The sequence below is a fragment of the Coffea arabica genome, chromosome 10c (assembly GCF_036785885.1).
Source record: "Coffea arabica cultivar ET-39 chromosome 10c, Coffea Arabica ET-39 HiFi, whole genome shotgun sequence".
NCBI classification, from domain to species: Eukaryota; Viridiplantae; Streptophyta; class Magnoliopsida; order Gentianales; family Rubiaceae; genus Coffea; species Coffea arabica.
In genome coordinates this window covers 7,119,214-7,142,989 of record NC_092329.1, presented here as the reverse complement: position 1 = coordinate 7,142,989, position 23,776 = coordinate 7,119,214, and the positions used below count along the sequence as shown (strand labels likewise).

The window sequence follows — 23,776 nt, the reverse complement described above, 5'->3', positions numbered from 1 at the left end:
AGGGTTCTGAACGACATAATCAATTTTCACTCCAAAACTTACCCCAACTGAAATTCTTATACATGGAGCACAATTTGTAATACTATCCTAATGGTCACTTAGTTAATTGTTGCTCAATATTCTCTACAAATTTGGCTATAGAAACCAAAGAAACAACTGTTGAATCACTATACCATTTGATAAACATCCAGAAACCCAAACGAAATGCACAAACTACAAAAGCAACTAGAGAGCAGAAGATGCATAAAGCCTCATGCAACATTTAAGACATGCAGCTTTGAAAGCTTTAACCATTCAAACAATGAATCACATTTTCATATACCTTGTTGAAAAAATTGAGTAGCAAAAAATTTAAGTGGTCTTGAAAAGATTTACGAGTTGAATCTAATTCATTTAGTTGTTAAAACGTTTTGTGATAGTTTTTTTGTTTTTGCATAATTATAGAAACTCTTACACAAAAGAATGTCAAAGCACTTTGTTTTCCCCTAAACATGCAATTGTATGCATTTATTTCAATGGGAAGCAAAATTATGTGAAGCTTATCGACGTTTTCAAGTTACCAATTTTTGTACTTTTACAAGAACAAAATGAAAATCAAACTCCATTTTTCCTTTGGACTGAACAGATATCAGATAACAGTTCACATCTGTCTCCTTTTTTACTCTTTTACTACTAGTCGACTACTTACTATCACATCTTCTCTGGTCCTTTTTTTTCCCCTCATAAAATTCCCAAAGGAGGCCTTGGATAAAAGCCACCCCTTTCTTGCTACTGCCGGTTCAAACTTAGCTCCATCCTGCAGAAAAAAATGGGACTCCATTGTTGTTTAACTAAAACCAATTTTCAAACGTTAAAATTGGCTACAATCCCCTGCTCTTCCTCCTTCTCCTCGTCAGTCTCCCTCTCTCCACTCCCCAAAATCAGAACCATCACCACCATCTCTTTTCCAACTCCCCGCCATTTCTTGTTCGCCAGAGCTTTCTCTTCTACCGCCACCCAAACCACCATCCCTCCTGCGGTCTCAGCCCCCGCCAAGGATAGCAACAAAGGTTAGCAGTACTTCAACTCACCTATATGGTTTTGTGCATCAAATTTTGTGCTTTGTTTTGGGAAAAAAATTGAGTCTTTGTCGTGGGTTTTTTTTAATCTTTAGCGGTGAAGCCTCAATGGAAAGCAGCAATTGATTTCAAGTGGATAAGAGAGAATAAAGAGGCCGTGGCAACCAATATAAGGATTAGGAACTCCAATGCTAATCTGGAACTTGTTCTTGAGCTTTATGACAAGTTGTTGAATGTTCAAAAGGTAAGGCTTTCTATCTTTTCATCTATATAGGGAACCTTTTTTACATAATATATATTTTTGTCATGCGTTTTCTTGTTGCAAATTTTCGCTTCATTGCAATGCTAATTTTTGGATTGGGCCAATTAACAGCATTAACTTCTTTTTCCCCTCAGTTGGATTGGTGCTGCTGTTGTTTAATATATAATTTTGATCTTTCTGTTTGGGATGTGAAAAATCACCTTTTCAATTGTTAATCTTCCTATTGACATTGATGTCATTGAATGCTATTAGTTTCTCTTCTGATTCTTCGATTAAACAAAGTTACTACATGCTGGTTTCTTCTCAATTTTAGCTAATTTGATCACAGATAACAGGAAGTTGAAAGGCTTCGAGCAGAGAGAAATGTGGTTGCAAGCAAGATGAAAGGAAAATTAGAGCCTTCTGAGCGTCAGAAACTCATAGAAGAAGGTTTGCATCATATTCCCTCCTGGAATCTTTCAGCTGGTAATACTATGATTCAATCTGCCTTGAAATTTTTCTATAGGAAAGAACTTAAAGGAAGGGCTTGTTACTTTGGAAGAAGATTTGTTAAAGCTTACTGATGAACTTCAGAAGGAAGCACAATCTATACCAAATATGACGCATCCAGATGTTCCGGTGGGAGGTGAAGATGCCTCTACTTTGAGGAAAATGGTTATACACTTCTTCGCTGAGTCCTAGAATCACTTTGTTGCTGCTTTCTCTTTTTGGCTCATTCTTTGACTTCTCAATATCTTCTGGTAGGTTGGTGAGCCTCGTAAGTTCAGTTTCCCAATAAAGGACCATGCACAACTTGGAAAAGACCTAGATCTGTTTGATTTTGATGCTGCCGCTGAGGTATTCACTCTAATCTAAGGTGTTTAATTACTCTATCATCAGTTATTTGCATATTGCACCCTGCTTCCTATCTTCCATGAAGACAAGACTTTAGGACCTCCAGAGTGTGATTTACAGGTTTCTGACCCTGAGTTGCGCGTGGTTGCAATTCAAGTAACATATAATCTTTGTTTCTTGTCAACGTGCTGAAGCTCCTTTTCCTTGCAAAGATGGCCATAGAAAAATAGTTGCTATTTATGCTTTATTCTGTCTGTTGTCTGTTTATAATCTTTGTGCACTATACTCTCCCTTTTTTTTCCAGTTGTTGCTGTAATAATGTGCTTCCCCTCTCAAATAGTCTCATATTCAAGGTTTTTAGGGTGTAGAAAGAGTTGGTTGTGCACTATTTTGCATGCTTCTTCCAGTTTATGTGATATTTCTGCCTTTGTGGAAGAGTGGGGGGTGAGCCTAGTGGGAAAAATGCTTATTATTGGGTTCAACACAGTCAAAGAATGCAGATTTTGTTTTTGTCATCTCAGATAATCCAATTCCCCTATGCACTGTAAATTTGGAACTTACAAATTAAGCATATCCTGTAGAATTATACATGGCACAGAACATGCTGGATAATCATATCTTTGCACATACTTATAGTTTGCACGATACACCTGATTTTGGCTGGTCTTTTTTTAACCGTCAAAATTTGGTGCCTGTGCTATTATGTCTTCAATCATTCCATAGTTGCATGGCACAAATGATGTTTGAACTTGATTACTGGTGCACTACTTTTGCATTCATGTATATATTATGTGTTTCTCGCAGGTCAGTGGATCAAAATTCTATTACCTAAAGAATGAAGCTGTTCTGTTAGAAATGGGCCTTGTAAACTGGACAGTCTCAGAAGTAATGAAAAGAGGCTTTACACCTCTCACAACACCAGAGATTGTCCGGTCCTCTGTTGTGGAAAAATGTGGTTTTCAACCACGTGGAACAAATACTCAGGTGATTAGAGATGGTGCCAATACAAATGACCTCCATTGTTGAATTGTCCAAATCTGGGAAAAGGATCTGGTTATTTCCTTCAAAGTTTTCTTTTTTCTTAGTTGCAACATCCATGTGTTTATGTTGATAGTGTTTCATAGACAGGACATGAAGTTCAGTGGATTTATTTATCATTTTTAATTTTAACAAATACTGATAGGTTTACTCAATTGAGGGAGGTGATCAATGCCTTATTGGCACCGCAGAGATTCCGCTAGGAGGAATTCACATGGATTCAATTCTTTTAGAGTCATCTTTACCTCTGAAGTATGTAGCTTTCTCCCATTGCTTTCGCACTGAAGCTGGTGCTGCAGGCATTGCAACTAGGTAATAAACAAATCTTTCCATTGAAGATGATATTGTTCTTGCCTCTGATTTGCAGTAAAATTTCCATTGTTGTGCTCTTGAAATAAAGTGTTGTGCCTTGTGTTGATCTCTTGTTCTTGGTAATTAATATTGTTTCATTCATTGTTTAATTTTGCTTTAATGATTTGTTCAACGTTTTCTCCTTAACTTTACAAGTGAACTTTAACCGAGGAGAATGGTATTGCGGACATGACGAGCACAAAATGAGAGGATGAATGGGCAATTATCTAAAAATCCTTTAATCAGCTCGTTTCGTGCTTTATCTTTTTAAAAAACTTTTTTGAGGACTTCTTCTTTTGGTTGAATTTCAGTGTGTAATTTCAGTTGCAAAGCACTAATTTTTTTAATTTTAAAATGGGGGTCTAATCAGACTTCTTGCTAAACTGGGATATTTTACAACTGAAGTTATAGATTATAATGCCAAAAACTTCATGTCATGTAATTTATTTTGTTCTCACATCAAATTAATCATTGGGCTATATTATTGGAGCAGGGGTCTCTATCGGGTTCACCAATTCAGCAAGGTGGAGATGTTTGTACTATGCCGACCAGAAGAAAGTGATTCTTTCCATCAGGAACTGATTGAAATTGAAGAAAGCCTTTATTCATCACTAGGACTTCATTTTAAGTGCGATTCTAATTCTACTTGCAGTTCTGTTGTGCCTATAAACATCTTTATGTTCCCAAGAGTTCAGCGAATTCACCATTCATCAATCTTTACATGTCAATGCATTTCTCAGGACATTGGATATGGCATCAGAGGATTTAGGTGCCCCAGCTTACAGGAAATTTGATGTGGAGGCATGGATGCCTGGTTTGGAACGTTATGGCGAGGTCTGGGCATTATTCTTGCTTTCTTTAGCCGCCAAGAATCTAGTATTTCAACTATAGTCTAATTAGCTGCTTAGACATCTAAGCTGCAGTTTTACAATGCATAACATTCCATCCGGCATCCACTGATTCTCTTAGCCTTTCGTCCATATTTTTTGCTGTTGCGTTTTAGGATCTTCTGAGCTAGTTTGTTGCATTGATGAACAGATTTCAAGTGCATCAAATTGTACAGATTATCAAAGTAGACGACTGGGAATTCGATTTCGACCAGAGTCATCATCGTCGAGTCCCAGAAAGGGCAAAGGCAATTCCGCTCCCACACAATTTGTGCATACGCTAAACGCCACAGCTTGTGCAGTTCCACGGATGATTATATGCTTGCTTGAAAACTATCAGCAAGAAGATGGCTCCGTTATTATACCTGAGATATTAAGGCCTTTCATGGGTGGGCTTCACGTAATCTCCTACAAATATAAATAGGATAACTTTGCAATATATACATACTTTTTCCATTCTTGACATTGTAAAAGTTGACTAATTTCGACATTTTACCAGTTTTCTAGTACGATGAGTGAAATTTATACTACCTGGGAAATTGAAAAAAGATGTAGTTATCGGACTTTTATCTTAAACTACTCAAAAAAAAAAAAAATGGTTGTTCCAAAGTAGGATAAATTTGCTGTCTCCGCCTGCAGTTCTTTCTCAAGATTGTCTCTTCATTTACCTTTTCCTTCTTATCAGCTTTTGTTTACGCATCCCCTATATGCTGAAGGCAGGAGTTGAAGAGAGGATTTGAGAGTATTACCGCATCAAAATACATTATTCAAGTGTGAGTAGCAAATGATAACAAGACGAAAATAATAACCATCTTATACATGCCACAAAGCAACAAATTAATCAATGCCAGGAGACTAGATTACGTAAAGTTTGCTAATTTGGCAAAAAGCAGTAATTTGTTCAGCCATGTCCTGCGGCAAATCAAACTCTGCTATCTGAAAAATGTGGAAGCAAGTCTGCAAAACCTATTTGGTTTAAAACAAGTGGTATTCCTGCCAATATTTTGAACCCGATACGCTGAAATTGGCGGTCACGTTTACAGTTTGAGTTTGCTCAACTCAATTTTCTGGACAGGATAGGTATATGCTTCATAGTTGATCTGTTGGCCCAAAGAACTCAGTTTTGTGAGAGTTGTTATCAAGTCAACCTGAAAAAACAACCGATACCACTGTCAGCATACATCATGGACATGCAGCTTAAGCAAGAATCAATAACTTGCAAGCATTTCTTGTCACAACATACAGCTTCACGATCAATGTGTATCATCAAAACCTATTTGTGATGGATTAGTTCCAGAGGATAAATTAACTACCAACAAGTTTGCCTGAAGAAAGACAACCGATTTGGTGCGTGATCTTGAGCCTGTCAAATTGTAAATTATCAACTTGCTAAACATTTCTTTGATATGGTACTTAACACAGATGCTCAGCCAAATACTTCTCTAGCTACACTTGTCAATCAATTTTCTTGTATAAGAAGAAGAAAAAGGGACATGGTCCTTGCCTCGTAGTCGGTTTGAGACACGGTCTCTCGGCTGCGTTGATATTTCTGAACCCATGGAGAAACATCTGGATCTGTTGCTAGCAAAGCTTCGGTTGCAGCCTGATCAGGCCCCAGGAATGCAGACATAACAGCCAGCTGGGCAACATGACATGAATATGACTGTGTGATCAGAAATAAACCTCTTTTTTCCCCTAAAATACTTTTGCAATAGAGGAGAGTGGTATTCAAATGCAGAGGATACAACTATACGGGTAAACCAACTGGGCAAATTTGGGATTTCTGAATTTCTAAGATCAATATGACAATAACTAGATAGAAATGTAATAGGCATCTTGCAAAATGTGTATGTTAATGGAGAGGAGGAAAGGGAAGATTCATTGAGTAGTTTCTTCAACAAGAAGCCTAAAGCTTACATGACTACAGTTCAAAAAACAAATAGGGGAATGTGCATGATATATTTGAAGATAACAGACTGCCAGTTTCCTTTTGTCTTTGTTTTAACTGAAACTCAATGTACCTGACGTGGACCAAAGCCGAGAGCAGTGAATTTATCTTTCATCTCCTGAACACTTGATTTATCCCACTGAGGTACCCTGCCCTCTGGATCAGGTTCTTGGGCATCTGACCGCCCAAATTCCCGATTAAACAGGCCCCACTTTATGGAGAAAGTGCACGATCATCAGGTAGAGCTATTTTCATTGTTTTCAACATTTAAATGCAGGAAAACAAACATGGCGCATTTTAAAAGTTGCGCAGGCAATGATTGATAAGTAGTTCATCATTCTTCCTATGGTAATGACAACTAGGAAAAGAGCTGCCCAGCAAAGTTTCTGGGCCATGTACATTATTGCACTGAATTGGTAGTAATGAAACAAATGCTAACTTTTCCAAGAGTGTGTGAAAGTTTCTATTCTGCGACTTTTATCATGCTTGGAGCAGTTTTTTTCAGAGGAGTTCCAACTTCAAGAACGAATTCACCACAGAGATAAAGCTATATGTATCATTCAATTTAATCTTTGCAGGTGCTTCACCTATACAGATGAAATTTCAGGGTGCTTGAGATATGCATTGAGAAAAGAAAAGATTGAAGCAACTAATTTTTAATACTCTAGAATATTTATTTGGACTCCAGTTTACCAAAAAGGTAAAATAAAGATAAATGCTTTTGTGATATGCAATCTGGGGTTACACAAAAATAACCTGTCCATTTGACCCGTATGCAGTGTATAACAAATTGCCTTTTTCTTCATTGCCACCACATTTTTTAATGGCTGCAGCTAGAAAGGTAGATTTTACTGCACTTTGCGCTGCACCAAGCAAGCAAATCAAATTAAGAAAGGAACATTGAGGCAATAACATGAAAAGATTTGAATATTTGTGTTTAGCAAATGATAGCAGTGAAGAAAAGTGATCAACTAATATCCATTTTTGTTAGAGGCATCTGAATAAATTCCTAGACTAACTTGACACTTTCATTTTGCTTTTCATCTTTAATGGCAGTTTGCAATATTGTACTCTGAATCTGGACTCTGTACTTAGGATGTGCACTTGCTAACTGTACATAGCTTTTTCTAGTTATGTAAAAAGCTCCATGCTTTCAGAAAGCTAATAATTTTCTTCTTTTTTATGCTCTATCATAGTTCAATATTTTTGAATAACAGCTTTTTTTAAGTATTATTCTGGTAATGGAGCAAATTGTCAGTTGGAGTTTGTTTAACATTGAATGCTGTTCAAATATAATGGTGCGGTGCAATAAAATGCTGAAGTTCAACCATGTTCAACCTATATGCCTCACCTGCATATTGTATCAGATCTGCATATGAGATTGGTCCCCCTTTGGAATATGAATCAATCTCCTTTTTGGCTTCCTCTAACAGGTTCAATGCAGCCGCAAGGCCCTTATTTTCTGGTCTGCTGATCTCTGAGCTTCAATCAAGGGAATAAAAAATAAGATGAATACGGCTATCTGGCTTATCTAAGCAAGAAGTTAAAGTGCTTAAGACTATGGAGTTGAGAAAATCAGAAAACAAGTTTAGAAACTTAGCTATCCATATTTTTCTATTTTCCTATCCAATTTTGAGTTAATGGATACTAGAGATTTCAGAGTTTATCTGCCTTTATGGAGAAAATCAAAGTAGCAAGCATCTGTAGCACATGGAATATTAACATTGGATACACTGACTGAACAACTCAAAAGTCATAAGATACTTCACTATTCAAGTAGGAATTCCAGGTAAGATAAACCCATACGACTAGATTGAGGCCAAAAATAGCACCCTGCAATATGGAAATTACAACTACCTGAAACGAATTGATCCATTTGGACCGCCAGATTTTGTACTCTGTAAAGCAATTATGAATAAGCAAGTCATTTGTGCTTCCATTGAATAAATGTATGCAATTTACAAAACTCAACGCTGACCTTATCATAAGTCACAGAATCATTAAGTGCTAAAGTCAATATGGGTGGAATGAGATCTGGATTCCCCTGGAGAAAGACACAGACCATAGAAGTGATAAATTGCTCATTGACATAAGCTTAATCCATTCACGTGACATAATAAACATCATGAATTCAATTCTTTTTACCTTTATAGCTGTAGCGAGGGTAGCCTTGACGCTTGCTAAGAAGGAAAAGGAAAAGGCCACAAGAAGTTCATCCAATGAAGGAGAGAAAACAAAGTGGATTACAAAATTACACGAGTATGGATAGCTCACACTGAAACTCTGAACGCTGTCTCCGTTGTATCAAGTCAGCCGCATTGGCCACTTCAACATATAAGCAGGATCTGGCCATTACGTCCTACGGGAAAATTATAACTGATGGAAACTCATCATCAAATCACGCTTAAAGAAACAAAAGCCATTCCTTTACTAGAAAAGAACTTAAATTTTTCCAGCTTGTTTGATAGAGTTTTACAATGCACTTTTTTCCAATTGCGCACACATTTTGACTATCATCAGCATACCTTGCTCTAGTACAATATCTCACTGGTATGTATGTGAAAAATATGATCCCTGCAGCTAGTTTCTTTTAGGAATGTTAGCAAGAATATATAAGCTTCTAAAGTAAACTATACAATCAAAACTTAGAAGCCAACAACTCAAACATGGAAACTCTGAACAAATGTAAGACGAAAGAATCTCACCATGCCAATAGTAGCACCAATGCCGTGCAGCATATCTCGCCTACGAAAGCCATGTCGTTGCACATTATCCACTTCAATCTTGCAGCAAACTATGCCCTGAATACAACAAAGTCTTGAAACTAAGATATGGAGTACTACATTGTAGCCATTTCTGGACAGAATAAAAACAGCATTATTATATTGACAGGGTCCAACATATAGTCATAGCGGTAAAGAAAAAGAATGTGAGAAAGAGAAACAACAAATAAAAGTGCTCCTGATTGCAACCAAGCATGCATGGACAGTTTCGCTTTAAATGCAACAGATATCAAAGTAATTAAGCTGAGTACACCATGGGTTGGGTGGTTCGGGGGAAGGAGTGTAAGTGAGAGGTTTCAGATTCGAGTCTTTCCATTTACACTAAGAAAAAAAGAAAGAAAGCTGAGTGTAGTGGTGGAAAAAACAAAAAACAAAAACAGAAAAAAATCGAAACTTATTCAGCGCAACAAATTAATGCAGACTGCTATGTACTTACAACATTAACGGGGTGTCTGGAGGTGGTGCTGGATGGTGCAGGAACTACTGCAAGGAAAGAAGGGACGGTTGAGACGAAGGAGACCATCCCCACTTGATCTTTCTCGCAGTTTCTTCCAGAGGGAGGGATGGATAGTAGTGTCTCTGTCTATGTATGTGAAGTGTGTGAAGTAGCGAAGAGGAAGGTGCAAAGGATATTGTATTATTACGGGGCCAATTGGGGGGCGACGTGTGACTATGTACAATGTCCTCATCATCATATCTAAATGCGCTGTGGTATCTAGTTATCCTCCTATCCTATAAAACTTTCATTTCCTCAACTTTAGATATGCACCAAACTGGAAAAGAATGAAAAAAAAACAGAAAACTCAAAAAATGATGAAGATAAAGTATAATAACCAATGTCTAACACATGGGGAGGAAAAAAAGAAAATCTAACAAAGAAGAGGGTAAATTTTTTTTTTTTTTTTTAATTTTAGCTGGTAATTGTCAAATTCAATTGATAAGCTGTGATATCAGATAACTGCAAGACTTTTGTCAATTACGCGAATTTCCAAGATTTAGGACTCTTTTGTCTTCGCAATTCACCAAAGCAACGGTGCCATTGGATCCATGGAGTAATTTCTTTTTCTCTTTTCTAAGTTAGGTAGATCTATTAGTAATTCATGTTCGAAGGCTGGAAAAACCTAGAATTAAGCGTGTGATTCAATTTATTTGGCGAAAAAAAAAATAAAAAGTTATAAACAGAAAAGGATACCTAGCTCAAAACCATGCATGAAGGACATTAGCCCATTTGCCAACTTTGCAAGAGGAAAATAATACAGTGAAAGAGGAGCAAAATGTTAGCCACAAGATCAGAAGAAAAACCCTTTACTCCCCTGGGAATCTGAACAGAAAACGAAAAGGCAGTTTAAGAATCAATCAAGTTATTTGAAGTGAAAAATGATCTCCCATTTTTTATTGCATTGGATGAATATCCAAGAATGGCTAATACACCAAAAGCGTAGCTTTATTGTAAACGAACAGAATGCTTACATTGACTTTGCCTATTGATCACTTTTTACAAATGCCTCCTCTCCTATACTCCGCTGAACAAACAAATCCTATGCTGAACAAAATAAGTGCCGACCTAAAATGATCTCTCTTCTGCAATCGTTGCAAATGGTTTATGCGTATATCTATCAGTCAAGAGTCTCCCTGGATCTGTGTAAAAAGCCTATGCACATCCGATGATCTATAAATGGTGGCACCAATGGCCCGATCTTCAATAAATAATTACATGCACATTGTGGCGTTGATGCACACCCAAAGCCATAAAAGAACCAGAAGAATGTGTTCTGCACTTCATTGGCTACCTTCTGATTCTTGAACTGTTTGTATATCGAGATTCCTTCTGACATAAACAATCTGGCAACGGGTTCACATAAAATGCCTCTTCTGACCGAAATCTATCAGTCCCCTTCGTTCCAGAAATTGGGCCTTTTCTCTTCCGCGGAGATCCTTGCCTGGCAATCAGTATTAGACAAGTAACGTAAATATCGAAAACCAATTTGTTATTCATATGGAAGTAAGTTTCTAATAGCATCAATGTGACGCAGAGCAACTGAATGCTCATAATTCACATCACTGCTAGTTGCTATGATCATCACTGTTACATTAGTAATTTAATGCACACTAAATTTGATATGAATTGCACAGTAATTTTTACACATCTACGTTCATGCACTTATTGTATAAGCACTCTAAAAGATGAAATGGATCTTCATGTAGAACGTAATCCTGATGCTTAATGCTAATAAAACTACCAGTTAAACAAGACAAGCATAAAACTACCAGTTAAAAATATGCACCAAATAAGGGATATTTGCTTCAACATACCGCCTTTTGTGAATCTCAATGACTCGACTTGCCACGTTTTTTCCTTCTTTCATCGTCCCCAGCTCAATTTTGTCAAAAAGACGAACAAGTGCTTTGCTGATAAATCAACGGATATATACGAAAGCAGTTTTAGTCCTGCTGGAACTGGAAGTGAGATGCAAATTTTCAAAACCTAGACAAAATCCTTACCTATCCGGTAAAATAGTTTTTCTATGCCCAAGAAAACGTCGATGTCCCTCCACTGCCCTTGCCATGTTTCCAGAGTATGAAGGAATGAATATGTCACTCTCAACTGATACAATGTAGTCCAATGCAGCCATTTGAGAAGCATGATTAGTAAATGGTTCAAGCTCCTCAAAAGTGGCCAACGTTTCCTGCATAGGAACAGTAAATCTAAACCAATCTGCATTTCATCAGAAGGTAGGGGGAAAATCATGCAAATGAAAGGCATCTCTCAACTTATCACAAGGAATCTGCTAGCCCCAATTTTTTTGTACTTGAAGTCCAAATTTAGTTTGGTGAATATCAAAAGGTAAGAATCTTCTTTCGTTTTCTTGGCAGGAGGACTTGAACTGAATAATGCACTTTTACAATGATCATTGTAAACTCTGCTATTCCACATGTATGGCTATTTTTAACTGGATAGCATACTTTTACAATTAAAGACATTTTTCTATAATTTTACCTTGTTCATCAATAAGGGAAAGCGTGACCTTAGATCAGCCATCCGGGAATCACCTCCATATATCTCTCCAGCAGCAATATATATAGGGGTGTTTGATGAAAATCCAAGAAGACTAAGGAACATCCCAACCTCCTTTGGAGTCAATGGACAGTAACCTTTAGCTCTCTGCTCTATAGGATCAATCTCTTTTACTTTCCACCAGGTAGTGTTTTCTCTATAAATTTAATAGGATACGCATCAGGGAAGGCCATTAGTAAAGAGGCACAAGGACCACTTCATAATCGTACATGATAAGACGTACCTAATTGCCGTTAGTTCTTCAGCTTCTTCTTGGGATAAATCATGCGTGCATCCACTAAAAGCAAGCATATCCTTCTCGTATCTTAAATGCAAAGCAATGTATGGACCAAAGGCCCTCATTCGCTCCACCAACAACTATATGAGAAACAGAAGCTGATTCAGTATCATAGACGAGAAAAATAAAGCAACTAAAACTAAAGCAGCATTCAGCCTGGAAACAACCTTTCCCATTGCCTCAATTGTGGGAGCAAAACGGAGTGCCTGATAACAAGCACGACAACGCAACTTTTGAATATCTGGCGGCAAGTTATTATTTGCCAAACGAGAATCAGACTTTGCTGCTCTAATGACCTGCAACTATTAAACATTTAGTAGCAAAACAACAATCTATAAACCAGCATCCACCAAATTATATTTCCACAATATGCACCTGATATTCTTCCCACATGCTAGCTATCTCTTCCTCATAGTACTCCACACCAGACCAACTTCTGAAGTGCTTAACCGCTCTAGTAGCTGCCACAAGTTCTTTGGGAAGCTTTTTGATAACTCTTATGTCATTTGTCAGGGAATTAATGAAATGATCTTCATCAAAGACATCAGAAAAATTGCTGCAGTTCAAGATAAAAGAATCAAATGTCAATATACCATGAACATTTTAGTTATGTGAGATGTGTATCCACTAACATTAACATAATAAAGTGCCAGGAACAGTTTACCAATTCTGGTCCTAATGAAACAAAAGAAAGGGGGGAAAAAGGTACCTAGAGTCCTGCCAAAAAGAGCGTTTGTCAAGTTCTGGAATCACAAGAGTTGCATTTATAATACGAGCAACAGCAACCATGTCACATATCTGCAATTAGCATTAATCAGGTTCTTCAACTTCCAATTTGGTTCCGGAATAAACATTCACTCATTAAAAGTATATACTTATATATGTGTAGGAGTTCTGTACTCCACATTCATTGCGCAACTGGACAGAAAAGAAAAAAATTATTCTCACTTTCCCATGCTAAGTCCCACTGTGTATGTTAACAAACTTCAGTTCAGAAAGCACTTTTGTCTTAACTTGCTTGCTATTGAAAAGAGATCCTGGAAGAAGTTCAATATCATATGCATGGCACAACTTTGTCCCGGTTTTGTAGCTTAAGCTACATAAATTAGAATTAGTCAGACAAGTGCAAGTTGAGCAGGGGCGAAAAAGTTACATGACATTGAATATGGGATAGCACAAAAAGCAGAACAGTAACCAAAACAAAGATTCTTAGCAAACTGTTTCAATGGTTGATCACAGAGAGCTATTAGATTCAGAGGGTGAGCACAGAGCAGTTAAACTTTTCCTTTCCTAGTGCTGAAACAATTAAAGCCTTTTCAAAATCCTGAGCACAATTTGCTTATGTTCTTGGCAAAACAAATAAACTTTATCTAGCAGTCTAGGGAACTGACTTGTTAAAGATTCACAAGTATTTAAGCAACATCAACAAATAAATGCAAATTTGAATATTTGAAAACGTGATCAGGCAAAGTACGGTTCAATGTTAACCTGTCCCAGCCCCAGGAAAAAAAGGAGCACAAAGAGAAAAAGAATACAGAAAGAGGATATTTGAAAAGAAAAAAAAAAGGTCCCTGTGGCAAAAAGAAAGAAAGAAATGTGCAGACTGCAATTGCTTTTGAACAGACTTAGGAGGAGAAACAAACCCCAGCTCTCATCTGATTCAGTCCACCATTTGCATGAACCAGCAGGTAACCACGAGGTTCCGGAGGAGCTGAAAAAAAATTAGTGCATTATTAAGAGTTGGCGCCACATCAAAGTCTAATATGAGCACTCAGATAACCACAACTATCTCCCCTTGTCTGGAATGAAGAATAAAACAAAGGTTACTCACATGCGTAATATGGACTTGGGGCAACACAGGGTTCATAGTCCCGATTTGGTGGCGGCTTCCATAACTTGTCCAAATCCGAAGTACCACTTGCACTGTCCAACTGTCAAATCTAAAAGAGTGAAAACATGAAAGATGCATGACTACTTTTTATGGAACATATGCACACATACAACAACAACACTCAAAATCAAGCCACATTTTATATGAATCACCACAAGCACATCAGTTTCTTTGACGAGCAATAGGAAAGAATGCAACTTCTTTGCAATAAGTCAATTAAAATAGAAGGACACTACTACATAAACCAAGAAAATACAGCGTTTCAAGGAAAAGCACAGCACCGAGCGAAAGCGAGGAGATTTTGGTAAATGAGGCGGAGAAAAATCTTGATTCCATCTTTCCTCTCTTTGCAGGTTCTGAGACATAATTTCATGTTGCTACAAGATTAAAATTACCCATATCAGTAAAATTCTTCAAAAACAAGACAAGCAACAATGAGAACTAAATTTCCACCATGATCCTACCTAATCTCAAATATAAAAATACCTATGCCGAAATATGAACTTTCACTTAATCAAATACCAGTATCAACGACCGGATTGCAACCGACATCCCAAATTCCTTTCTCCCCCCCCCCCCCCCCCCCCCCCCCCCCCCCCCCCCCCCCCCCCCCCCCCCCAAAAAAAAAAAGAAAGAAAGATGCTTTCTACTGAATTGGGTTGGAAAAAAAGGCAACTAGCAAACAAATACTAATAGATTGAAAAAATTACAAAATTACCTCAGAAACCGGAAAAATGCAATATAGACATCATAAATGCTCTAATAACTTCAAAACCCCAAAATTTCATTTGACATAATCAATAAGTAATATCAAAAGAAAGCAGAAATAAATGAAGAAAGAGAGTAAAACAGAAATACCGTTGTAAGCGACCTGGTAACAGCAGAGGGAGAAAGTCCCAGATGAACATGTACTGACATCAAAGCCACCAAAGCTATTGCACCTATGGCCAAAGTCAGCAACTTTCTGACCAGCACCACCGTTTTCCACTTCCTCTTCTGCATCACTACCACGTCCTTCGAAATCCCTCTAAAACCCACCAAGAAATATCAAATCTTTACACATTTTAGCATCCCATATGGGCAGAAAAATATGATGAAATATAGAAAAAGGGTCGGCTAATTTTGACACTTTCTTGAGTTTAGAGTCCAAATCTAAAAAGTTTTTGGTGTGTTTTGTGTAATGGTTCTATTATTGTTTTCAGGCCTTTTTGGTGTTTGGGTCGGTTATAGAAGTGGAGTTAGCATTTATATACAATTACTGAGATGAAACAGTGGCATGGTATGGTATGAAGTAGAGCGGAACAGGCCGAAGAATCCTACGGGGATGGACCAAGCCAATTGAAAAAGTAGTTTTGGGGAGAAAATAAAGATGTCAAAATCAAGATTATGTGGGAAGGGAGAGGTTAATTATTGATTTCCAGAATTAGAGTGGATCTTTTTTTGTGCTTTTTCTTTTATTTTTGCAAGCTTTACTTCCAATAGTTGTGACTATGTCCACTTTATATATACCATTGATGAGTTTCAATATTGCTGGAAAAAGAATACAAATGGTAGGGAATTTAACTTGGTGAAAATTGGTCCCCCAGTCAACATACAATAATGCATTGCAATTTTTGATGCCCTTTCTCTATTTAGGCAGAGTGATATTGCTTAGCAGAATTGCGTAATGTTTTCTTTCAAAAAAAATTGCATAATGTTTTACTTCACATTATGTTGTATTGTGCTAATGAAACATTTAAAGCGCTGTTTAATACTTCAATTCAATAATTAAATTTAATATATTCAGATTTTATCATATTTACTTGTGTTTGACGAAACTTATGCCAAAATAAAGTGACATTTTTAATTTTTAATTTTTTTTTTTGGTAAGTGGGAGGTTTTTTTTAGTTACAATCACTCTTCTTTTATGACCTAACCCAACTCTTCCAAAAGAAAAAAAAGGTGGTAAACTATTTACTAGGGGTTTGTTCTCGATTGATTTTTTTAATTTGCTTTTAGCTTCTAAATTTAGAAAAAAAGTTATTTGATTTTCTTAATTGCTTTTTGCTTCAAAATTTACCTTTTTTAAAAATTAAAATAAACTAAAGTTACAAAGTACTGGTTTTTTTATTTCTAAATTTGGCCTCTTAAAAATCGGAATCAATTGAAAACAAATTTCTTAATATTTGTAGAATTTTGAATATCAACTTGAATTGGAATATTGGCATTCCTAGTTGTGCTCACTAATTTAGGCTGTACTAAAAATTCGAAAAGCTTTCTTTTTTCTTTTTTCTTTTTCAGGAGAAGTACAGGACTTTCGACACCAATATATTCCATAGTGAATCATGATTAGAAATATGTGAGCTGTGCATCGAGATTGAACCAAAATTGTCACATAAAATTTTCCACATGGTCTTGGCAGTTGGCACCCCCCCAAAAAAAAAAAATCACTAAAAAAAGTTTATTAATTAGCACAAGCATTTAGACGGGTGGCTTTCACTATCCAAATTCGGTGGCACCGAGTAAGCCATTGAAAATGCAGCGGCACCAAAAATGTTTGAAGTTTATGGAGATGTCACCTTTGAACGAGTGAATTAATTACTTTGGCAAATTGGCATACTTATCAGTATTTATTAATAAAATGCCACATATATGTACTTTAAAAAAGTTTTTAATGCCTCAATAGAAGAAGAGAAAAATTGGCATGACAAGGTATCAAAACTATGGGGGTTTTTTTTTGGCTCAATGCAAGAAGTTTACTATATGATAATTTATAAAGTTTCACGGAAAATTAGTAAATTCTCATTAATACATGCGTTTCATAAAACTAAAGTCTAAAATTGAAATCTAAGATCTGAGGCATATGAAGTTATTAAATTATTAACTATTAAAATCCTAACATTTAAGTATATTTTGCATTAAGTCATAATTAAGTGAATATATTATCAATTATTTTTTGAAGTAAGTTCTGCCTAAAAAAAATTAAGTGTCGCTTAATTAATTAAAATATTTTTTTTATTATTAAATGTGTCTAAATATTTTAAGATGTGAACTTATTAAATGAAATGTAATATAGTAATTAAGCTGAACGATAATGTCTGGTGTCCCAAACAAAGTAGTGTCTTTAACGAGTAATCTCTGATTAGAAGGGGTCCATGAAATGAGAAAACTATTATCTGTGTTTGGATTGTAAATTATTTGAGATAATTTTGTGAAAAAGTATGATAGCACTTTTTTGATGTGATATATGTGAGATAAAAAGGTGATTGGAAAATGTGTTGATGATGCAAGCAAATCAGTGTGTGTAAATAAGATGTAAATAAAGTGAAATAATCGACAATCCAAACACACAAAGTCGGATTAAAATACAAGAACACAATGACATAATGCTGCAATTTTGACTTTGGTTGCCATCTGCCAATTCTATGAACGTGAAATGTTACTGCCATGTCAAGTCCCAATGGTTAACAGGTCCTCCTTTCTCACCCGTTAACATAATAATAATAATAATAATATATATATATATATATATATATATATATATATATAGGTGAAGACTTGAAAGAGAAGAGCATAGATATCAAGGTATAAGGTTAAGAAAGCAGCATCGATTGATTGAGCATGGCGCCCAATGCATGCGGAATAGAAATCCTTTGTTATTTGGCCTGCAATCGGCCTGACTGAGTAGGTTTTTACTCAGTCCAATTCGTCGTCATTGATTGATATCGAGAGTTAATGACGGTGCAGTTTGGTTATCTAGAAGAAATGAGGCTGACAAATAAATTGTAGTAGGTAATTGGTAATTAATTACCCTGCGGCCCGCTGGAAAAAAACAAAGAAAAATTTGATGCTATAGAAAGATTATAAAGGATATAAAAAAATAAATAAAGAAAAAGGAAATCCCTCCTCTTTCACATTCAGACCCAAGACTCCAAGAATAGGCAGCTATAAGTAACCCAAAATCCCAATCCAGAAAATTATAAGTTGAAGAGAAGGGGAAAGAAAAGTAGTAGATGCTTCTTCGGCTTTTGAAATCTCTCTCTCAAAAACTTTCATCCATAGAGAATGAATGAACGAATGAACATGCTGCAAAAACCGAAACATTCACAAATTGTCATCTCATCGGTTTGCATGGTATACAGTTTGCAGATTAAAGACAGTTATTATTTCCACTAAATTAAACGTAACCCAAAAGATTTTCATTCATGAGACTCTGTTTTTTATATTTTCTCCCTCCGTCTCACAAAGATATTCTTATTTTTATTTTCACACAGACTAAAACGTGAAAATTTGAAATATGTAGTTCAAGCAATTAAAATGTTTAACTAATGAAGTAGCATATTGTTAATAAGATGCACGTTAAATATGAGTATAAAGATTTGGGAAATCGATGAAGTGCTGAAACTTTTCGATATTGTTTTGGATTTTGGAGCTTCATTAAGTTCGAAATCTCGATAATTAACATGTACGAGGTTGTAGCCTGTGTAGTTCATTGAATTCTGGAGCAGTAAAATTAGACCCACTTAACTTAAACTAATTGTTTGCCTTGCCTGTGAAGCTGTGGCTTGGTAATGCTGCTTATGATCTTTCCTTTGACAGTTCTTTCATTCAATAATGTAGAATGCGTTTCAGCTTTTTGAAGCTGGATGGCAAAGCTGAAAAGACGCATCTGATCTGACCACTTGCGGGATGTATTTTTAAGATTCGGACAAAAAATAGAGCAAGCAACAAGATCGAAATCAATATCGAGTAGATTCCTATGTGAGCGTTACATCAAAAATCTCTATCAGACCAAACACTTCTGCGAAGATAATAACAGCCATGAAAGATTTTGTCAAGTTAGATTTATGAACTCACTTCAGCATCATTCTGCTCTCCTCCAAAACAAAGGAGAAGAAGGGCACAAAAATGTGAGGAACCCCAAAAAAAAAAAAAAAAAAAAAAAGCAGCTCAAAGAAAGCATGCATTTTTACTTTCTTGATTGTCGAGCACTTTAATTCATTTACAGCGAGAAGAGCCATAAATAAGATTATAAGACTAAACTGACAGATTAAGGGGAAAAGAGATACTGCTGTAGTCACCACATGTGATACATGATGGACAGAAACTGCTGGTAATTATATGATATCGACAAACAGAATAACTTTTTACGCAATCACACACATATAAAGCTTCAGGTAAATTCTCACTTCTTTCACTTTGGATTCATAGATCTTGATTTCCATCCGTTACTATTAAAGCAACTTTGCTACTCAAATTCATAGTTTTACTTCGATAGCAACACTTTATTTTCTTTCTCCGGTTAGCTTAAGCAACTTTTTGTTTCATGATACTTCGCACAAAACCAGGTTAGAATGAAATTAATTACAGGAGCTTGTTTACTTCCTTTTTTTTTCAAAAAAAAAAAAAAAAAACCACCCAATCCAATCCTCTTCGAGCTTGTTTATTATGAATGTGTCTAAATTAATTAGTGGCATTTGTGTATGTTTGTGCGTAAACGAGAACTGATGTAGAAATCATCTTAAATATTGTGGACTTTGTGGCAACTCATGAGCATTGGAAGTAGAATGCTTCTATCCATGTAATGTTGTAATAAATTAACAAGAAAATTATCCATGACACATTTTATTAAAAAAAAGTTTTGGTAATGATTGTCTAGCATGACGAGTCCCCAATTTAAAATTTAAAAAGAGAAAAGTTTGTCCTGTTGACGTGTTTGCTAGGTAAGGCATCCTTTTGTTTTCGCAACAACAACAAAAAAATATTTCTGTTTGATGTTTTAGGGATTTTATAATTCCATAATAATGCTCAATCTCATTAAAACAAAAAAAAAAAACCCAATTTTTTGAACACATAGAACTACATGGGAATTTCACTACAGTCACAAAGTCGTAAGTAGCAGTAGTTAATAGAGAGTTTGTTAGCCGCTAATTTTGTAAATCAATATGTCTTAAAAATTAATGGGTTTGTCAAACGGTATTTAATGGGTACTCGTTAAGATTTACTTTAGATGTCATGTTTTTTAAAATGTAAGATTAATTAGATAAAGTAAATAAATGCAAGAAAAAAAAGGTAAGATTAAATTTGAAATATATATAAATGTAGGAAAGGGTAATAACTACAATATGCATATATACAAAAAAAAATTTAATATAGGGAGTATCCTAATTTTACTTGACTAATCTTCCTGCTCCGCCTGTACACCTCGCCCCCAAGGATACAAAAGCGATACAGAAATGATTCGAACACACAATCTCAAGACCTAATTAGGTTACCCAAAATCATCCGAACCAACTCCAAGAAGCCAATATGCACCTACAACCTACCAAGCAATTCATCAAAATGACTCTCTCCCTTTTTTTATAACTGACGTGTAAGAAATTTGATCTAGTGTACTTTTATCTGTCGTTTTATTATCCCCATACAGTATTAATTATTTTTTCACAATTTTACCCTTTTATCTCTCTTTTCCAATACAGGGTTCTTAATTACTACTCCTAGTAATTATTGCTTCTCTCTTTGTAACAACCCTAGTAATTATCTGCCCCTCCGTATTCTTTCTTCTTTTCTCGCAGTATGTTGAACTCCCTTTGTTCTTCTCCATCACCGCCTCCCTCCGCATCAACCACTTGCAATTCAACCATCTTTGGTGGGAAAGTTTTTCATTTTAGAAACATTTAGTTTCATTTTAGAAATATTTAGTTTGGTGGGAGTTAGTTTGCATTGCTTTTGACCTAGTAAAACAGCACCATTTAGTACTCTAGTGAGAGAAAACAGGGGTGAATTGGACAATTAATAAGGGTACAAAAGGAAAGTAGTGTACAGATTTAAGCAATAAAAAAATTTTCTTAATTGGTGTGCAAAACCTTAAACGTCAGTTATAAAAAAAGGGAGTACATGGTATGCGAATTTTAGATGCGTCAACGAGTGTTATTGAACAACGCGGGACAGAAAACCTAGAGTTAATTCGCCAGCTGAAAACATGGGTCCAAACAGGAAGCAATAAAGGTACAAACTTTAATGTTGTCCTACGCGTGTCAACTGATCCATGCAGGTTTCTTAGGACGAGTAACACTCCAGTGGGCCCATATCTTTTTCTGCACATTCTGTTGCTTGATCGGAGGGAGAGCAGTTCCCATCAAGAAAAGTACATTTACACATGCACATCTCTGGGCTTTGGCCAAGGGGATATTACGGGATCCGTAACATGGCAGTCTCTCTTATATATTTGTGTGAAAATACTCGGGAAAATTCATTTGTAAATCACGTGAAATGTTCAAAACTTGCATGGGTTTTTCTTTTTTGTATTTGCAAAATTTCTAACGTCATTTGTATTACATCACCATGACTATATAACTCCAGAATATACTAAATGACGTACGTATAAACGGCAAACCTGCTCCGTTTGAGTATTTTTACTATTGATGCAGCTATCTTTTCTGTAGTATAAAGCCATTTTTCGGTGGGGTTGTCGCTCTTGTAACATTATAGAGTTCTTAATTTATTCTTAATAAGTTAATTTAGACTGCTCACTATACCTAATAAGTAGGTATGCAAGTTCATCAAATAACTCGGCTTGAACTTATAAGTAACTCATGTTCGGTGTTGATTGAACTCGAGCTGCTCGTTTGCCTACACGAGTTTAGTTCGAACAATGAAATGTTAAGATAGTAGGCTCATCAAGTTTAATTGGACTTCTAATGTATATTTATTTTTCAAAACTTTTATATTTATTAGTGTAAAATGTCAATTATATCCCTTATTTAAAACTATATAAAATATTAATGTATATTATGTAAGTTCGATTGGGCTCACTTAAACTTGATTACTCTAGATTACACTTGAGCTCCAGCTTGAGCTGAAGTTCGGATTTAGCTTTTATAAACTTGATGAGCTGAAATTTAGATATTTTATCTCGAGTTGAGCTAAAATAGTACACTATTCAAACTCGATTTGAATCGAATGCACTCTTATACTAATAAGCACCAACTAAGTATGTTTACCCATTCAGCACCCACTTAATCTTGTTTAATCTCTACGTTATACATTCGCCTGTCCATTTACAAATGGCTCATAAAATTGTAGCACGTAATCAAAAGGTTTACAAGTTTATAAAAACAAGGAAAAAAATACTTTTGCAAAACTGTAAAACCAATTTCTATAAATTATCTATAATTTTTATTTGTTATAAAAACAAACTAATAAATCCCAATACAAGTATGTTCATGGAGCCAAGTATTCAAAGTAAGTTTTCACAATAATGTCTTTTTTGCGAAGCTCTCCGCGTCATCCGACTAACATCTAAGTGATCACATCCTTCACTTCTCCATATGATCATATCTAAACTGCCATCTTGCTTCTCTGGACGACTGCATGGGAACAAGCAACACATTTGCAACATTCAACACTGGAACTGGACACCATTTTCCCCCACGTTTTGATTTGTCAGAAGCATCAAGAAAGCAATTTCTGGAGCGTTAAGAAAGCTAATTGAGAGATGATCCAGAACAATCGACCAGTGAACCTGTGAAGGCAACGAAATGTTGTTCAACAACGAAGAAAAATTGGATTTAACAGTACGTACAATTTTCCATTAGGCTGCTCAACAGAGAATCTACGAAATTATCTAAAACTTGCAATTGGGTCCTTGTATAGTGCCCCCGGAAGCTTCCGACAATGAGTTTCCATGAGGCCTCTCAAATTTGTATTTTTAGACTGATACCTAACATGAAGGTTATGCTAGGATCAACCTAATGTTGGGAAGAAATAAACATCAATTGACTAGATCAAAGTCCTTGGGTTTGGTTAGAAGTTGAAGTATTCATGTAAAATGGACATTAAGAGGTCATTCAATTTCCCTGTTTCTGGCCTGACTTCATGCTTTAAACCATTTTGATGCCATATTTTTTTGATTACTAGGACAAGTATGGTTAATATGCGTTTAGTCCACAGAATTAATTAGCCCTGTCATTCTCTTGGCGTTGCTTTACAACTTTGATCAACTCATCCCACAAGATCATCAAGAAAACAAGATTAACCAACTTGCAATTTTTGAACCTGTTTGGATTGCTATTTTTTGAAATTTTTGTAGAAAAAATTATTGTAACAATTTAATGTATTTGAGGTAAAAAGGATGACTGAAAACTGTGTTCTCGAAAAACATAAAAAATTTTTTGGAGAAAAATGACAATCCAAAATTGTGCATCAAGATTGTCTTCTGGAGAGGAAAATTAATGATTCCCCGGCGTCCTTTTGAATTGTGACGTATACGGTATAACTTCTGGTACAGAACTTTGTCAAAGGGTTTTAAATTATAAGAACAAGCTTTTCTTGAGTACAATTTTCTTACCGATGAAACTTCGACGACGCTTTCAAGTTGATGTCCATTTATC

General features: G+C 35.8%; 3 protein-coding genes across 8 annotated transcripts; 1 reads left to right on the top strand and 2 right to left on the bottom strand.

Annotated features, from left to right (window-relative positions):
- The first annotated feature begins 691 nt into the window (after positions 1-691).
- LOC113715209 (serine--tRNA ligase, chloroplastic/mitochondrial) lies at positions 692-4,993 on the top strand. Of its 2 annotated transcripts, XM_027239453.2 has the most exons (10): positions 692-1,049; positions 1,154-1,302; positions 1,656-1,749; positions 1,826-1,974; positions 2,065-2,157; positions 2,959-3,138; positions 3,338-3,504; positions 4,037-4,171; positions 4,284-4,377; positions 4,582-4,993. In XM_027239453.2, the coding sequence occupies exons 1-10, from the start codon at positions 809-811 to the stop codon at positions 4,852-4,854; spliced, it is 1,575 nt and encodes a 524-aa protein (XP_027095254.1). In that variant the 5' UTR covers positions 692-808; the 3' UTR covers positions 4,855-4,993. The 2 variants fall into 2 exon arrangements, with proteins under 2 accessions (XP_027095254.1, XP_027095256.1); XM_027239455.2 differs by lacking the exon at positions 692-1,049 and having other exon boundaries at positions 1,162-1,302; positions 1,649-1,749.
- A 172-nt stretch (positions 4,994-5,165) lies between these two features.
- LOC113715210 (thylakoid lumenal 29 kDa protein, chloroplastic) lies at positions 5,166-9,808 on the bottom strand. Of its 2 annotated transcripts, none has more exons than XM_027239456.2 (11): positions 9,598-9,808; positions 9,084-9,179; positions 8,653-8,737; positions 8,524-8,558; positions 8,357-8,422; positions 8,236-8,276; positions 7,730-7,860; positions 7,135-7,241; positions 6,452-6,589; positions 5,935-6,069; positions 5,166-5,578 (listed from the first exon to the last, which is right to left on the bottom strand). In XM_027239456.2, exons 1-11 carry the CDS (start codon positions 9,682-9,684, stop codon positions 5,468-5,470), a joined length of 1,032 nt encoding a protein of 343 aa, XP_027095257.1. In that variant the 5' UTR covers positions 9,685-9,808; the 3' UTR covers positions 5,166-5,467. The 2 variants fall into 2 exon arrangements, with proteins under 2 accessions (XP_027095257.1, XP_027095258.1); XM_027239457.2 differs by having other exon boundaries at positions 8,653-8,754; positions 9,598-9,756.
- Positions 9,809-10,522: 714 nt separating this feature from the next.
- Positions 10,523-15,860, bottom strand: LOC113715208 (O-fucosyltransferase 7). 4 transcript variants are annotated; one of them, XM_027239450.2, is made up of 12 exons: positions 15,264-15,859; positions 14,687-14,782; positions 14,346-14,445; positions 14,158-14,225; positions 13,224-13,312; positions 12,890-13,070; positions 12,682-12,810; positions 12,461-12,594; positions 12,160-12,373; positions 11,664-11,848; positions 11,475-11,570; positions 10,523-11,101 (listed from the first exon to the last, which is right to left on the bottom strand). In XM_027239450.2, exons 1-12 carry the CDS (start codon positions 15,405-15,407, stop codon positions 10,948-10,950), a joined length of 1,590 nt encoding a protein of 529 aa, XP_027095251.1. In that variant the 5' UTR covers positions 15,408-15,859; the 3' UTR covers positions 10,523-10,947. The 4 variants fall into 4 exon arrangements, with proteins under 4 accessions (XP_027095251.1, XP_071925902.1, XP_027095253.1 ...); XM_072069801.1 differs by lacking the exon at positions 15,264-15,859 and adding an exon at positions 14,892-14,911; XM_027239452.2 differs by lacking the exon at positions 15,264-15,859 and adding an exon at positions 14,870-14,890.
- Positions 15,861-23,776: the final 7,916 nt, after the last annotated feature.

Excerpts from the sequence above, each read along its gene's own strand:
- LOC113715209 (XM_027239453.2), top strand. The coding sequence starts at position 809 with ATGGGACTCCATTGTTGTTTAACTAAAACCAATTTTCAAACGTTAAAA. Across the intron at positions 1,303-1,655 it reads AGTTGTTGAATGTTCAAAAG|GAAGTTGAAAGGCTTCGAGC; the intron begins GTAAGGCTTTCT and ends CACAGATAACAG. Across the intron at positions 3,505-4,036 it reads GCTGCAGGCATTGCAACTAG|GGGTCTCTATCGGGTTCACC; the intron begins GTAATAAACAAA and ends TTATTGGAGCAG.
- LOC113715210 (XM_027239456.2), bottom strand. The coding sequence starts at position 9,684 with ATGGTCTCCTTCGTCTCAACCGTCCCTTCTTTCCTTGCAGTAGTTCCT. Across the intron at positions 8,277-8,356 it reads ATTCTGTGACTTATGATAAG|AGTACAAAATCTGGCGGTCC; the intron begins GTCAGCGTTGAG and ends ATTGCTTTACAG. Across the intron at positions 6,590-7,134 it reads CATACGGGTCAAATGGACAG|TGGGGCCTGTTTAATCGGGA; the intron begins GTTATTTTTGTG and ends TTCTCCATAAAG.
- LOC113715208 (XM_027239450.2), bottom strand. The coding sequence starts at position 15,407 with ATGCAGAAGAGGAAGTGGAAAACGGTGGTGCTGGTCAGAAAGTTGCTG. Across the intron at positions 13,313-14,157 it reads TGAATCAGATGAGAGCTGGG|ATATGTGACATGGTTGCTGT; the intron begins GTTTGTTTCTCC and ends TGCTAATTGCAG. Across the intron at positions 12,595-12,681 it reads CAATTGAGGCAATGGGAAAG|TTGTTGGTGGAGCGAATGAG; the intron begins GTTGTTTCCAGG and ends TTTCTCATATAG.